Below are 13,759 nucleotides of genomic sequence, written 5' to 3' on the forward strand. Positions count from 1 at the left end.
TTCCATATTTGTAGAGTAGCGGTTTTTGAAGTATGACCTAATGATTCTTTGGATTTCTTTGGTATCAGTTGTTATATCATCCTTTTTATTTTTTGTTTGGTTAATTTGGATAGTTTGTCTCTGCCTTTTAGTTAGTTTGGACAAGGGGTTGTCTATCTTGTTTATATTCTCTAATAACAAATTCTTTGTTTCACTGATTTTTTTTTTGTATTGGTCTTTTTGTTTCTATTTTATTGATTTCAGTCCTGAGTTGCATTATTTTCTTTGCTCTACTCCTCTTGGATGAATTTACTTCCTTTTTGTTCTAGAGCTTACAGGGATGCTACTAAGTTGCTAGTATGGAGACTGAACATTCCTCTTACTACCATTTTTATTGTGTTTCATAAGTTCAGGTATGCTGTGCATTCATTTTCCTTGAATTCTAGGAAGTCTTTAACCTCTTTATTTCTGCCTTGACCCAGTGGTCACTTAGAGGATAGTTATTCAGTTTCCATGATTTTGTGGGCTTTTGTTGTTAAAATATAGCTTTAATCTGTGAGAATATGATAGGCTACAGGTGGTTATTTTAATTTTCTTGTACCTGTTGAGACTCACTTTGTGACTGAGTATTTTGGAGAAAGATCTGTGAGATCCTGAGAAGAGGGTATATTCTTTTCTGGTTGGGTGAAACATTCTCTAGACTTCTGTTTGGTCGACTTGACTCACAATGGCTGTTAGCTCCATTATTTCTCTGCTTAGTTTTTGTCCGGATGACCTGTCTATTGATGAGAGTAGTGTATTGAAGTCCCCTGCTTTTACTGTATGAGGTTCAATGTGTGGTTAAAACTTTAGTAATGTTCCTTTTACAAATGGGGGTGCCCTTCATTTTGAGGCATAGATGTTCAGAATTAACATTTTTGGGGGTTGGATTTTCCTTTTGATGAATATGAACAGTCCTTTCCCATCTCTTTTGATTAATTTTAATTAGAAGTGTTTTTGTTTTTAAGATATTAGAATGGCAACCTCAGAGTGCTTCTTGGGTCCATTTGCTTGAAAAAAAAGTTTTCCTACCCTTTAACAATGGGTAACAATGGGTGGTTTGTCTATGCTCAACTGACACAGAAAACAACCAGAGATGGGACAACCAGGCTGAAGCCAAGAAGCAGTTCATTGTATGGGAACTATAGGCCCAGGGGACATCAGTCCAAAAGTTGAATCCCAAATTAACTTAAACAAGGCTTTTCATGCCCCCCTGTGTTGCCATGTCCCCTTGCATAGTAATCTAGATGACATATGTTTGATTGGCTTATTAAACTTCCTTATTACAGTCTGATAAACTGATTGTAATAAGTATAAGTAATGAGTATAATGAGTATAAATGTTTCCCCAAGCAACAAACTTTATCCCAATCTATTTATAGCAGAGGTGAAAGGAGGAAAAATTTGGTTTTAGAAGAAATGTAGTGTAGAGTGTTGAACCTTCAGGGAGCTGGCCAGTGGTGCTGGTCTTAGGAAAGACCATTCCAGGGCACCATACCTCAGTGACCAGTGTTGGAATTAACTGCCTTGCACCGTAAGACTGAACGAGGTCCTGTGCTGTACAGAGGCTGTGTTTGGGTCAAAAGTTCTGATAACTCTGAGAATTTTAAATCTAGTTGTTGTTCGCATTGCTGTATACATCACATGTGCTTCTTGCACAGAATTCTGTTCTGAAAGTTCTCTGTACAATTCCTTTCTTTCTGGAGTATAGAACTATTTATGGCAAGAAATGCCTCCTCATTTAATTTGTCAAAATAGCTATACCACAGGAAATTAAAATATTGAAATGTGTTAGACATGGTTACATCCTTCAAAACAGTGTGAGCTGTCCACGGCCATGATGCATGAGAGCCACCTCATAGGATTCCCATAATGATGCATTGAGGAAAAAGATAAAATAAAATAAAATAAAATAAAATAAAATAAAATAAAATGAAACAAAAATGCCCTGGTCATATCACAAAAGGGATGAGGTTTAATTTTCTGCTACATGTTTGTTACCACACAGGTTAAAGTAAATAATTTTAACAGAAAAACAAAAACAAAAACAAAAACACTGCTTCAGATTTTCATGTACGTCAAAGCACGTGAACACCGACTGACAGTTCTGATGCCAGTGTATTGGGTCCTCTTATAAAGAAATGTGCCCATCAATGATCAATGAATATTCAAACATTTATGTCCTTCCACACATAGACCTGAAAAAGTTAACGACATGTTTTTCAGTTCTCATAAACACAAAAGGGCTGACTGTGGCATAGCTGTGGACCACAGCTATAAGAGTCAGATATAGTAAGATGTTGGATCATTCAGGAACATAGTTCTTGAGCAGGAGATAAAGCCATCCAAGATGGACATCAACACGAAGAAGCTCATGAGCAGAAGGAAGGCCCTGTTAGCTCTTTGCTCTGGGCATGCTTTTGGAGAAAGCCTGGTGCTGTGAAGATGCTGGGCCTGCTTCCTGTGCCTGCACAAGAGAGCCACCATGTACCAAGTCGAGATGACCATAACACTAATAAGAAAGGCTTCCCTGATGGCCATCAGTGTACAAAATGTGCTTTTCATGAGGTAACTCATGGGTAGGACAGAACAGGACCTAGTAACATACATGAAGTTATTTGAAGTCAAATTGGGAGTGGCAAAAATTGATACTAAGAGATGACTGCTAATGAGCATATAGAGGACACTCAGAAAAAGAAGGGCACATGAGATGTAATGGGCAGATTTGTGCTTGAACTTGGCTAGACAGGAGCTTCTGGGACTGAGGATGATGGCCTGGAGGACACTCAGCAGGCTGGTGGTACAAAGGGAGAGGCCCCTAAAAATTCTGTACAAGTAGACAATGAGTTTACATATGGTGTCATCCCATCCCCTCAAAGAAATAAAAATGTCCATGGCTATGAATGCTATGAACATTAGCATCAGTAGGTGGATTAGGGACAGCAGAACAATGTGCACCTCAGTGGGCCTGGGCCTGTGCCCACGAATGAACTTGAAGAGGTAGAAGAGAAGAAGGAAGCTGTTGGCTGAGATCCCAATGCCAATTTCAGAGAAGAAGGTGTTCCTTATGTCAGAAGAGTGTGAAGTCATCTTGTGTGGAAACAAAGAGTGGATGAGGAGAAAAGTAAAACAATGACTCATCATGAGCAAGACCTCACACACCACTCCAGACCAGTCTTCTGGCCTCAGGAAAACATGCAGATGCTCCTGAATGCTTATTCCACTGAAGACCTCCATTCTACCTCACACCCCACAGACCATCCTCCTGCTCTCACTTGTCCTAAGCTGAGCCATGGCTGGACCCTGTGTCCCATGGTGGCTGATCTCCCTCAACATTAAGAGCTGCAGCAATTATGTGCTTTCATGTTTTGTAGGTTTGGGTTTTCCTAAAGCAGGAGCAGCATCTTACTTGGTTTTTACCCACAACATCTTGATGGCCAGGCACATTATAGACAGTTTTACTATTTTGGGTAGAGTCTGAATGAGAAGGATTGTGTAAAAGAAAAAAAAAAAAAAAGAAGAAGCAGAACTTGCCAATAAAAACGGTCCCATGGATTGGGTATGCACTTGTTCTATTCAGGGCTATCTGTACTCTACTGAAAATCCTAATTTCTTAGAAAATTTCTATAGCAAATGTTGGGGGTTGTAATCTATGAATCCAGATGTTTCTGATTTTATTCATGATCTGCTGTTTCCTCCAAGTATGTCCTTGAATACTCTGAGGCCGGGTCCCAGCCACCTCCTCTTGAACATGTGAAGAACAGAGTGCTTGTGTCAGAGAGACACTGGGTGAGCAAGAACACACTGTTTACACACCAAACATGGGAAAATTCCAGCACATGATGGTGCCTGTGGATGTGTTGGCGGCTTATGTTTGTGCTCTGGGAGAGCTCAGGCAGCTCATAAAGACTGTTCAGCTCTGTCACTGCCTGAAACAAAAGATAAAAGACAAATCAGAAAACAGTAGCACATTGGCACGGAGTCCTTTCAGAGAACTCTGGTGGACGATTCAGTCTTTGATCGTTGCTCTGTATCTTCATCTTGCATGGTTCTGATCCCAGTCCAAAACTGTTCCAAGAGAAGGACAGGGTGGGCAAATGTCAGCAGGAGCATATACCGTGTCTTTCTCCTTCAGCGTGTGAAGTCAGGGAGTAAATAGAACTACAGTTATAACAGACTTGGAGCTGTCCCATATTACAGAATTAATTAAAGAAAAATGGTCCAACTCAGTCTTGAAAGGCAGACTCCATAGGAGTCAACATTCCCTCTCTCCATAATGGAGCTGCGATACTTCTCCACATACCTGATATAAACTTGCTGGTCCAAGTTTATATTAGTAAGTGTGGTGTAGATGCTGTTGAATTATTACAGTTTATACTTACCAGGTACCTGATATGCTGGCTCCAGGTTTATATTAATAAATGTGGTGTACATGCTGTTGAATTATTGTAGTTTCTTTGATTTAGACACAGACTAATAAGCCACCATGACCAAAACCAAATTGGGTTGGGAAGCCTTTATTTCATCTTACAGCTGATAATCCATTGTGCAGGGAAGCAGGGTAAGGACTTGAGGCAGGAACCTGGGGCAAGAACTAAGGCACCTGTCACTGAAGGACACTGCTTACTAGCTTGGGTCTCATGGATTTCTCAGTCTGTGTTCTCTAGTATCCAGAACCCTGAGCCCAGAGCCTGCACCCACAGTGATGTGGGCCCTCTCACATAGATCACCAATCAAGAAAATTCATCACACACTTGCCCATAGGCCAACCTAGTGGGGCATTTTCTCAGCTGAGGTTCCCTTTCCAATTGAGTCTAGTGGTTGATTTAACAAACAAGAGACAAAAACAGCTGCCACAGCTGACCCCCTGTCTACCTGACACTAAACACATCTCTGTTACACTATAACTTTGTCTCTCAATTTTGTTGTTCCCAAGATATTAAACTAATGTCAACATTGCAATAGAAAAGTTCCATTTTTTAAAAGTTCAATCTCTCAAGTCTCTTTCCACATTCAAAACCTCTACAAAATATTCAACTCTCTAAAACATCTAGTTTCTCTAACATTTTCAAAGTCTCTCTAAAATACCCAGTCTCTCTAGAACTCCAAACTCAAGATAAATCTCCAAAATCCCTTTAAGTGTTCAGAGTCAAGAGACTTTGTGGGCTCCTGTAAAATAAAAATAAATATTTTCTTATGTGAAAGGTAAGAACCAGGGCACAGTCACAATCAAGTTCAACACAGTCCAACAGCATAACTCTCAGTGCCAGGCTTCTGGGACTCACCAGTGATCTTCTGGGCTCCTCCACAGTGCTGGCAAAGCCTTCCACACAGCTGTCTCCTAGGTTCAAACTGGCCTCGCCCACAGCAGCTGCTGCTGGCATGTGATACTGACATCTCCAAATGGCTGGATCTGCACTGCAACGTGGCCTCTTGGCTCTCTTCAGGGACTCTATACAGTCGTATGGTGCCAAGTCACAGCTTCACTCCATGATCCCTCCATGTTTCAGAACCAGTACCACCTGAAAAACCCTTTGTTTATTTGTTTGTTTGTTTTTTGAGACAAGGTTTTGTCTATGTAGCCTTGGCTGTCCTGAACTCCCTCTATAGACCAGGCTGGTCTTCAACACCTGAGAGACTCCTGAGCTATCAAGTTTGGCTACCAGCATGAGATGCAGCCGCAACAGTATTTAGACCACAGTGTCAGTGTGCTGAAGCTGAGAAAATACTTCAGAGGATTTTAATTGTTCCTGCAAGGCAAAGGTTTCATTTTAGTGGTTATTTTTTAATTAAATTTTTATTTTTAGTCTGTCAGTTCACATCAAATGTAGCTGCATTGTCCTCTACTATGGCCTGAGAAAAAGTTATCGGACGAGTCTGATGCTCTTTGGGTGGATGACACCTAAATGAACATCGGTACAAAGTCCCAATTTATTTCTAATATTAGAGATCAGACCTCTACTCTTGCCTGATGCGTCTAAAACAAAAAGGGGGAACTGTAGAGAGCTGCGGAATGCTATGCCTTAAAGATGGAGCTGGTCTCCGCCTTCCACCTTTCCGATGGTGAGTGCTCTCTGTCACGAACAATTCCACATTTGGCTAAGGCTGAGGATCTGGCTTGCTTCCATGTATGTGGACCTATCTGCATTGCCCACATGGCATGCCTGGGTTGGCTACCCAGAGGCTATTTAAGCTGTGGGCTGGCTTTCCCCAGGGTCCGAGGATTGTTCAAGGTTCCTGAATAAACTGCATTGAAAAAAAAAAAAAAGAGTATGGGCAGAAGGAACAATGAATGGTTAGTGAAGATACATAACCTACGTATGGCCCCACGTTCAGTTATATAAATGGAAATTAGCCTGTATTCCAAAAAACCATTTTGGCTGTTCTATTGATACAAGAGAGTTTGTCTTTTTATATTTTATGATTTTGTTTTTCCATGTTCTATTTCATGTATGGTGAGTTATGGTGAAATTTTATTTAATCCATAGATTATGGATATAGAGATGTGATTTGGGAGCTAAAAACAGATTTATACCTGGTTAGAGCATTTCTTAGACATTGTATTATGCTTTGGTTACAGGGGACAATATGTGTTTGCATTTTAATAATGGTTAGCTGCTAAATGATCATAAAATGTGTTATAATAGAACATGCCATTATCTACAAATATAGTTTTGAACCAAGAATGCTGGAACAGTTGCTTAAAAAAGAAGATACAAGAGGAGCATTCTCACATCTGATTGTTTTGTTGTAGTTGTTGTTTTTATTTGTTTTTTTGTTTTTGTTTTAATAAAAGTGGCAAATTGTAAAAAGAATAATGTTTTATATGTTAAAAAAACAAAAAAAATAAAAACTTAATTAAATACACAAAAAAAAGCTTAACAGTATAATATTAAAGGACAAAAGTTTTATTTAGCACTAAACAGAGAACTAAACTTAGCCTGTAGCCCTCAGCAAAAATGGACTATTCTGGCCATACCAAATCTATAGGCCAGAAAGTAACAGCATTAAATACTTTATTTAGGTATTAGCAGCCAGGCATATGTTTTATATAATGGTTAACAATGATCTGAATATAACCCTGGGCTAACATGGAACTGTAGTCCTTTTTGTCCTGTAAAAGAGCATAAGCAAACATTTTGTATTGAAGAATCTCCAAAAAAAAAAAACCTTTTTAAATGAAGAACAACATATTTTATAGGTTTTTTTTGACATGATACATTGTAATAACTGCAGTTTTTGTTTAATTGGCTCATCTGCCAGAAGAATGAAAGGGTCACATCACAGAAGCAACCCATCTTTGCTTATTCTTAATGTCAGCTTTAATTGGTCTCTACCTGTTTCATCCTTTTTCAAATCTCTCGGCATGAACATGAGGGGCTGTGGGTGTGGTCCCACAAGGTGCCTGTGGCTGAGGGTACTCTGTCCAGTGCTGTGGGTGAGAAATGTCCATATCTTTCCCCCAAGCTCAAAGTGTTTGCCACTCCCTCAGACAGTCAGTGAGGGTACTGTTCTGATGAGCAGTTACACATTTCATTGGAACATTTATGCTCTTAACCCAGAATCAAGAAGTAAGATTAATCCTTTCCTGTGTATATTTTCCTTCTGTTTATTTTGGGATTTTTTTTCTGAGTCAGGGTTTCTCTGCATAGCACTGGCTGGCCTGGAACCTGATCTGTAGACTAGGCTGGCCTTGAACTCAGAGATTCCCCTGCCTCTGCCATCTGAGTGCTAGGATTAAATGCATGTGCCTCCAGCACCCATCTTATGTTGGATTTTAAAATAATATTTTATTCTTATAATTATTTTTTGCTTTGTGACTGTTGTGTGCTAGTCTGGACTCACTCCTGTAGCTCAGGTGGACCTTGAACTCACTATCCTGTTTCGACTTCAGGGTTACAGACTTGAGCCACCAGGCAAACCTCTGCTCGTGGGTTTATACAACTTACAGTTGTGTGGTTTATTTCTCCTCCTCCAAGTCATTGATGTGTGAAATGTTCTCTCATTTCACTTGTTAAATGCCCTTCCTTTTTGTTAACATACTGAAGAGTTTAAGTTAGCCTGGGTGACTCCATTTTGAAATAAGGATCCATCTTGACTGGGACCTGATCTCAGGTACCAAGAAATATCACAGAATATGCACCTGGCAGAAACAAGGTTATCTCTCTAAGCAATGGCAACCAGGAAATATCACAGAATAAATGGTTAGTAAAAAATAAAGACAAATTTCCTGGCATTTGTGATTATGTAAACAGTCACCTCTCCTCTGTGGCTTTTACCAAATTCTGTAAAGTCAAGGCATGAATCCTCCTGCTTTCTATCATGGAAACATGAACCCCCTGCTTGCTGTCATGGAAACCCCCTTCTTTCAGTCTTTTCCTTTAAAAACCCTGCTCACTCAGGGCTCAGGGTCCCACTTCTCTACTGCTGTGTCAATGAGACTTGGGTCCTGAGTTGGATTGCTCTCGTCATGAAGCTCTCATGCTCTTGCATCAAGTTGTCTCTTGGAGGTCTCTGAGGATCCCGTGATCCTTGCATTACACTACAGCCTGTTTGAGGTTCTAGGCCTTACTCAAAGTGTAGACAGAACATGGAATAGATCTTCTTTGATATTTCTCTTTCCAACAACCAGGTTCCAGTTATTATTTTTTTTTTTTTAGATTTTATATAAGTGTCAACACTGAAATTACTGTATTCCAGGTGTGGGTGGGGTTCATGTTTGTGACATTCCCTTGCTTTGAGTGACAGATAACAGTTTTCCTGTGTGAAGTACGCCTCTAAGTGTGTGTTCTGCTCTGTAATGTATGCCTCTGGGTGTGTTCAGCTGTGTAAATTTTTCACTATATGTTCCAATGTGGGAATCGTTTCTTTCTGAGAGTGTTCAGCAGTGTGCATTTTGCCTCTGATTGTGTTCAGCAGTGTGCATTGTGCCTCTGAGAGTGTTCATCATTGTGAATTATGCCACTGATTGTGTTTGGTTGTGTGAAGTCTTCTTGTGAGTCTGCTCAGCTGTGTGACTTCTGTGACTGAGTCTGTGTTCCATCACATGAAGGGTGCTCTGAGGAGGTATCTGATTAGTCTCCAATAAGCAGGCATGCTGCAAGCCCTCAGTTCCCTGGAGTATATCAATAGTACAGCTGAGTAACTATCTGTGACTAGTTTACTATTTACATTTGGCTATGATATTTTGAGCACGGATAAAGCACTTTGTTTATGGTCTCTATTCCTTTGACACACCTAAGCTTCATCTTTCATAAGTAACTCATCAAGTTTGTGCAGTGTGTCTGACTGGCATGGCAGACATTTGAGGTGTTCTTCATGTTCTGACTAGCACTCCTTGGCACAGGGAGGCCATGACCTGATCCCACATCCTGATACCTCTAGACTAGACAGTGGCTGCTCCTACCTTTGACTATTTTAAATTTGGCCATAGGAACACCATTATGCAAATGACATTATGGTTCTCTGCATATCATTTTAGCTCTGTGTATTTGTGTGTGTGTTCTGCATCCTGTGATAATTTATTCTCAAAACAATGTTTCCTTGTGTATTTTTTCAAATATAAACAATTGAGGCATTCATTTATTGAAAATGTCATAGTTGCCACATATTTAAAGTAATGGTTGTGCCAGAGAGTTGGCTCAGCACATAAGTAAACTGTTTTCTAGAAGACTCAAGTTCAATTACCAACACTCACACTTGGCTGGCCCACAACTGCCTATAAGTCTAGCTCTAACAGTAATTGACACATCTGGGCTCCAAGAGCAAATGTGCTCAAGTACACACACACACATACACACACACACACATGCACACACACAGTTAAAACTTAAATCATTGTTCAAAAAATTAAAAACAAACTATGCATGGTGACAAACACCTTTGTTCCCAGCACTCAGGGAGGCAGAGGCAGGTGGATCTCTGTGAGTTTGAGGTCAGCCTGATCTACAAAGCAAGCCCAGAAGAGCCAGGGCCACACAGAGAAACCATGCCTCAAATTCCTAAATAAATAAATAAATAATAAAAAGTAAGGTGCTAATGCAGGTCAGATGAAAGACATCTCACAGATCTCTGTGGAAAACCCATTGAGAAAGATAAACCTCATGTGATATCTGAGTGGGAATGCAGTTTAATCTTCTTTTACACACTTGCCATCCACAAACAGAGTAAACAGATGTAATGGGAAAAGGATGTTTTCACATATCAGTTTAAACCTTGAAACGCTCCTACTATGTCATGATCCATAGCTCTGATGACAACATATTGGATTGTACTAAGGGATGATACCCATTCCTGAATAATCACATATTTACTTTCCTGTCCCACACTGACCTCAAAAATTTAATTATATGCTTTTCAGTGCAAATAAACACAAGGGGACTGACTGTGGCATAGCTATGGGACACAAGAATATGAATAAAGTAGAATAGTAAGCCATCTTTGAACTTCATTCTTGTTTGCAAGATAACAGTCTCCAAAATGCAGAGAAACACAAAGAAGCTCATGAGCAGCAGGATGGTCCGGGTGGCCCTTTGCTCTGGAGATGCCTTTGGAGAAAGGCTGGTGTTGTGAAGATGCCAGGCCTGCTTCATGTGTCTGTACAAGAGAGCCACCATGTACCCACTGGAGAGGACCATGAGACTAATAAAAAAGGCTTCCCTGAAGAAAAACAATGTGGAAAATGTGCTTTGTCTAGAGTGACTCGGGAGTAGAAGTGAGCAAGACTGAGTAACAAACATAAAATTATCTGAGGTCGAATTGGGGATGGCACTATTTGATACCAGGAGGTAACTGCTAAAAGACATGTAGAGAACACAAAGAAAAAGGGCGCAGGAGATGGGATGGGGAGATTTATGTTTAAACTTGTTTAAACAGCAGCTTCTAGGGCTGAGGATGATGGTCCAGAGGACATTCAGCAGACAGGCAGCACAAAGGGAGAGGCCCCTCAAGAACCTGTGTAGATAGAAAAGGGATTTGCATGTGGTGGGGTCCCACCTCCCCCGAGACAGAAACATGTCTGCAGCTATGAGTCCCATAGTTAGCAGCATCAGTAGTTGGGTCAGGGCCAAGAAACCAATGGCGAGATCAATGGGCTTAGGCCTGTGTGCACCAATGAGCCTGCAGAGGTGGAAGAGAAAAAGGATGCTGTTGGCTGAGATCCCAATACTCATTTCAGAGAACAAGGTAATTTTAATGTTTGTGTTAGTGTGGAGTATGCTGGCTTTATTCATTGTGTGTGCATTTGCAAGTATCAAAAGTCTGAGGAGAAAAGAGAAAACTCTTCATTACAAATACAGGGAATGAAGCATTACCCACCAACACTGAGCTGGCAACAAGATGTCAATTCATCCCAATTATAACTTGTCTAATTGGAACTCAGCTCCAGCTCACACCCCCTTGAGGCCATCCCCACAGTCCCCACTGTCCCCACTGTCCTGATGCTTCTCAAGCAAAACTGAACTGTGCAGATCATTGTGGGGCTTCTCAGAATACAAACTTTCTTGTACATTAAACATTTCCACAAGATATAAAAAATTTTCCACTCCTGGCGCACATGTTTTGTTTATTCAGGGGTAATAGCGGCATCTCACTTGATTGTCAGACACACGTGCACAGGGTCATTTCTCTCACTGCCCTCTTCACTGCTGGCCAAGTATTCATTCACCTTCTTTTTCATTCATTCATTATTCATTCATTTTCTTTGTCTCTTTCTCTTCTTCTCTCTCCCCTTTGTCCCCCTTACCTCTGCCTCCTCCTCCTATTCCCCCTCTCTCTCTCTCTCTCTCTCAGTTTTTCAAGTCAGGGTTTCTCTATGTAGTCCTGGCTGTCGTGGAACTCACTCTGTAAACAAAGATGTCCTAGTACTTGGAGATCCACCTGCTTTTGCCTCCTGAGTGCTGGGATTCAAAGCATGCACCACCACTGCTCAGGCAAATGTTCTTAATAAACCTCCAGAACAAATAATTACCAATTTGGACTCTGAATTGAATCCTACTGACTCTCTGCCATTTCTTCGAGGTGTGACCATAAGCACTCAGAAGATGAGCTCCATTCAGCAACTCTGGAGTATATGCACAGTCAAGGAGCCCCTAGATGTGAGGATGCTACATACACACCAAGCATGGAACTGTTTCTGGCACAGAGTGATCTCTGTACAGGTCACCTGCTGGTTTTCTCATGCAGTGGCCTGGGAGACAGAATGCAGCTCTGTTAATGACTGATCAGCTCCTTCCCTGCATGAAACAGAAAAGACAAAGATGACCAAAAGGCTAGAATGATGGAGCCAAGTTTTCTTTCCAGAGAGTTTGAAATTCTGGCCTTTCTCTGAACTCTTCTAAGTGACTCTGCCTCCAACCTATGAATTTAATCTCCAGCCATGAGATCCAGTATGGTCTGAGTTCAGGGTGAGCATTCTCCTTTTTTTTTCCCTCTTTTGACAGGTAAAATCAGGGTAGTAAACAAAACTACAATTACAATACACTTAGGGCCATCTCATTCTAAGGTCACAATTAAATGAAAAGTGTCCACCCAGTGTTGAGGGATGGGCTCCACAAGAGTCTTAGGTCTCCATCACCTTCAAGTTGTAGGGGACTTTGCCAGACTTCATGGATGTAGGAAATTCAGTGGGCATTTTATGTAGAGCTCATCATTTCTTTTAATGACGATTAAATACACACAAAATATATAATATTGTAAAAAGTTTTCCAGATACACAGTAAAGAATTATCAACTGAAAATCAAGGGTGTGAGATGAAATAACTTCATAATTTTTCTGACCATATTGCACTGTAATACAGTATACTGACAAGAAGCAAAAATGTTTTAAATGATCTAAGTATTTGTTCTTATATCCACAGATGAGTGTAACCCTCACCTCTCAACAAGAAAACTTCTCTTTTTCAGGGGACAGAGATCAGTACAGAAAACCACAACTGATCAATATGGAGAGTTGTGGATCCCAGTCTCGGTGGACCCATCTACCAAAGAACTCCGGCAAGCAAGGCTCAGAGAACATTGCTTCTGAAGATGGCATGGAGAGATTGAAAGCAGGGGATTAGGGAATTCCCCGTGAGATTGTGTCTCCCGGTAGAGTTAAGGAGCTACAGCAATAACCTTACCCACATGACTGCCTGAACAGGAGCTAAACAAGGACAACAACACTTAGACATGCCAAGGTACAGGAAAACCACTGCTCAGCCCTTCTCAAAGAACTACAGGAGACTAAGGAATGCTAAGAGCAGGATCAACAGTCCAGGGAAGAGTACACCAACTGGTAGTCCAAAACCAAATTATCAGCCCTGAAAACAGGCAAACATGTCACATTATACAGACTGAGCAGGTCACAGTTATGCATCTGAGACTATATATGTTTGTAATGAAAATTAGAGGAAAAATGGCCCATGAGGCTGGAGGACATCATGGGAAGGATATTTGGATGGGTTTTGAGGGAGGAATGGGAAAGGACATATTACATCATTATATTATTAGCTTAAAATTCAAAGAAGTATTTATAAAATGAGGGAAGAGGGAAGATGTTAAAATTCATAAACACTTGAAAAGAATGAATAATTCAGAGCTGAAAATAAATATGTGATAATAACAGTTGATAATTTGGGCTTCCTCACCTAAAAGCTCTATAATAGCAACACAAAAAGCTAGTTCTTCAAAAGATTGGTGGCCACCAGGCACAGAGAGTCATGATTAAGCTCTTCAGATTTTTCTTTCTGTGAATCTGTGGAGTT

The 13,759-nt window shown here is 40.6% G+C and overlaps 2 protein-coding genes across 2 annotated transcripts; both read right to left on the bottom strand.

Annotated features, from left to right (window-relative positions):
* Positions 1-2,423: 2,423 nt before the first annotated feature.
* On the bottom strand, positions 2,424-3,080 carry LOC132654029 (vomeronasal type-1 receptor 45-like; the record flags this gene model as incomplete). Its single annotated transcript, XM_060383323.1, has 1 exon — positions 2,424-3,080. A coding segment is annotated over one exon (657 nt), but the record flags the coding sequence as incomplete, so codon positions are not given.
* A 7,238-nt stretch (positions 3,081-10,318) lies between these two features.
* Positions 10,319-11,248, bottom strand: LOC110543125 (vomeronasal type-1 receptor 44-like). The gene has a single exon (XM_021629554.2). The coding sequence runs from the start codon at positions 11,246-11,248 to the stop codon at positions 10,319-10,321; it is 930 nt and encodes a 309-aa protein (XP_021485229.2).
* Between the last annotated feature and the right edge of the window lie 2,511 nt (positions 11,249-13,759).

The sequence above is a fragment of the Meriones unguiculatus genome, chromosome 5 (assembly GCF_030254825.1).
Source record: "Meriones unguiculatus strain TT.TT164.6M chromosome 5, Bangor_MerUng_6.1, whole genome shotgun sequence".
Taxonomy (NCBI): Eukaryota; Metazoa; Chordata; class Mammalia; order Rodentia; family Muridae; genus Meriones; species Meriones unguiculatus.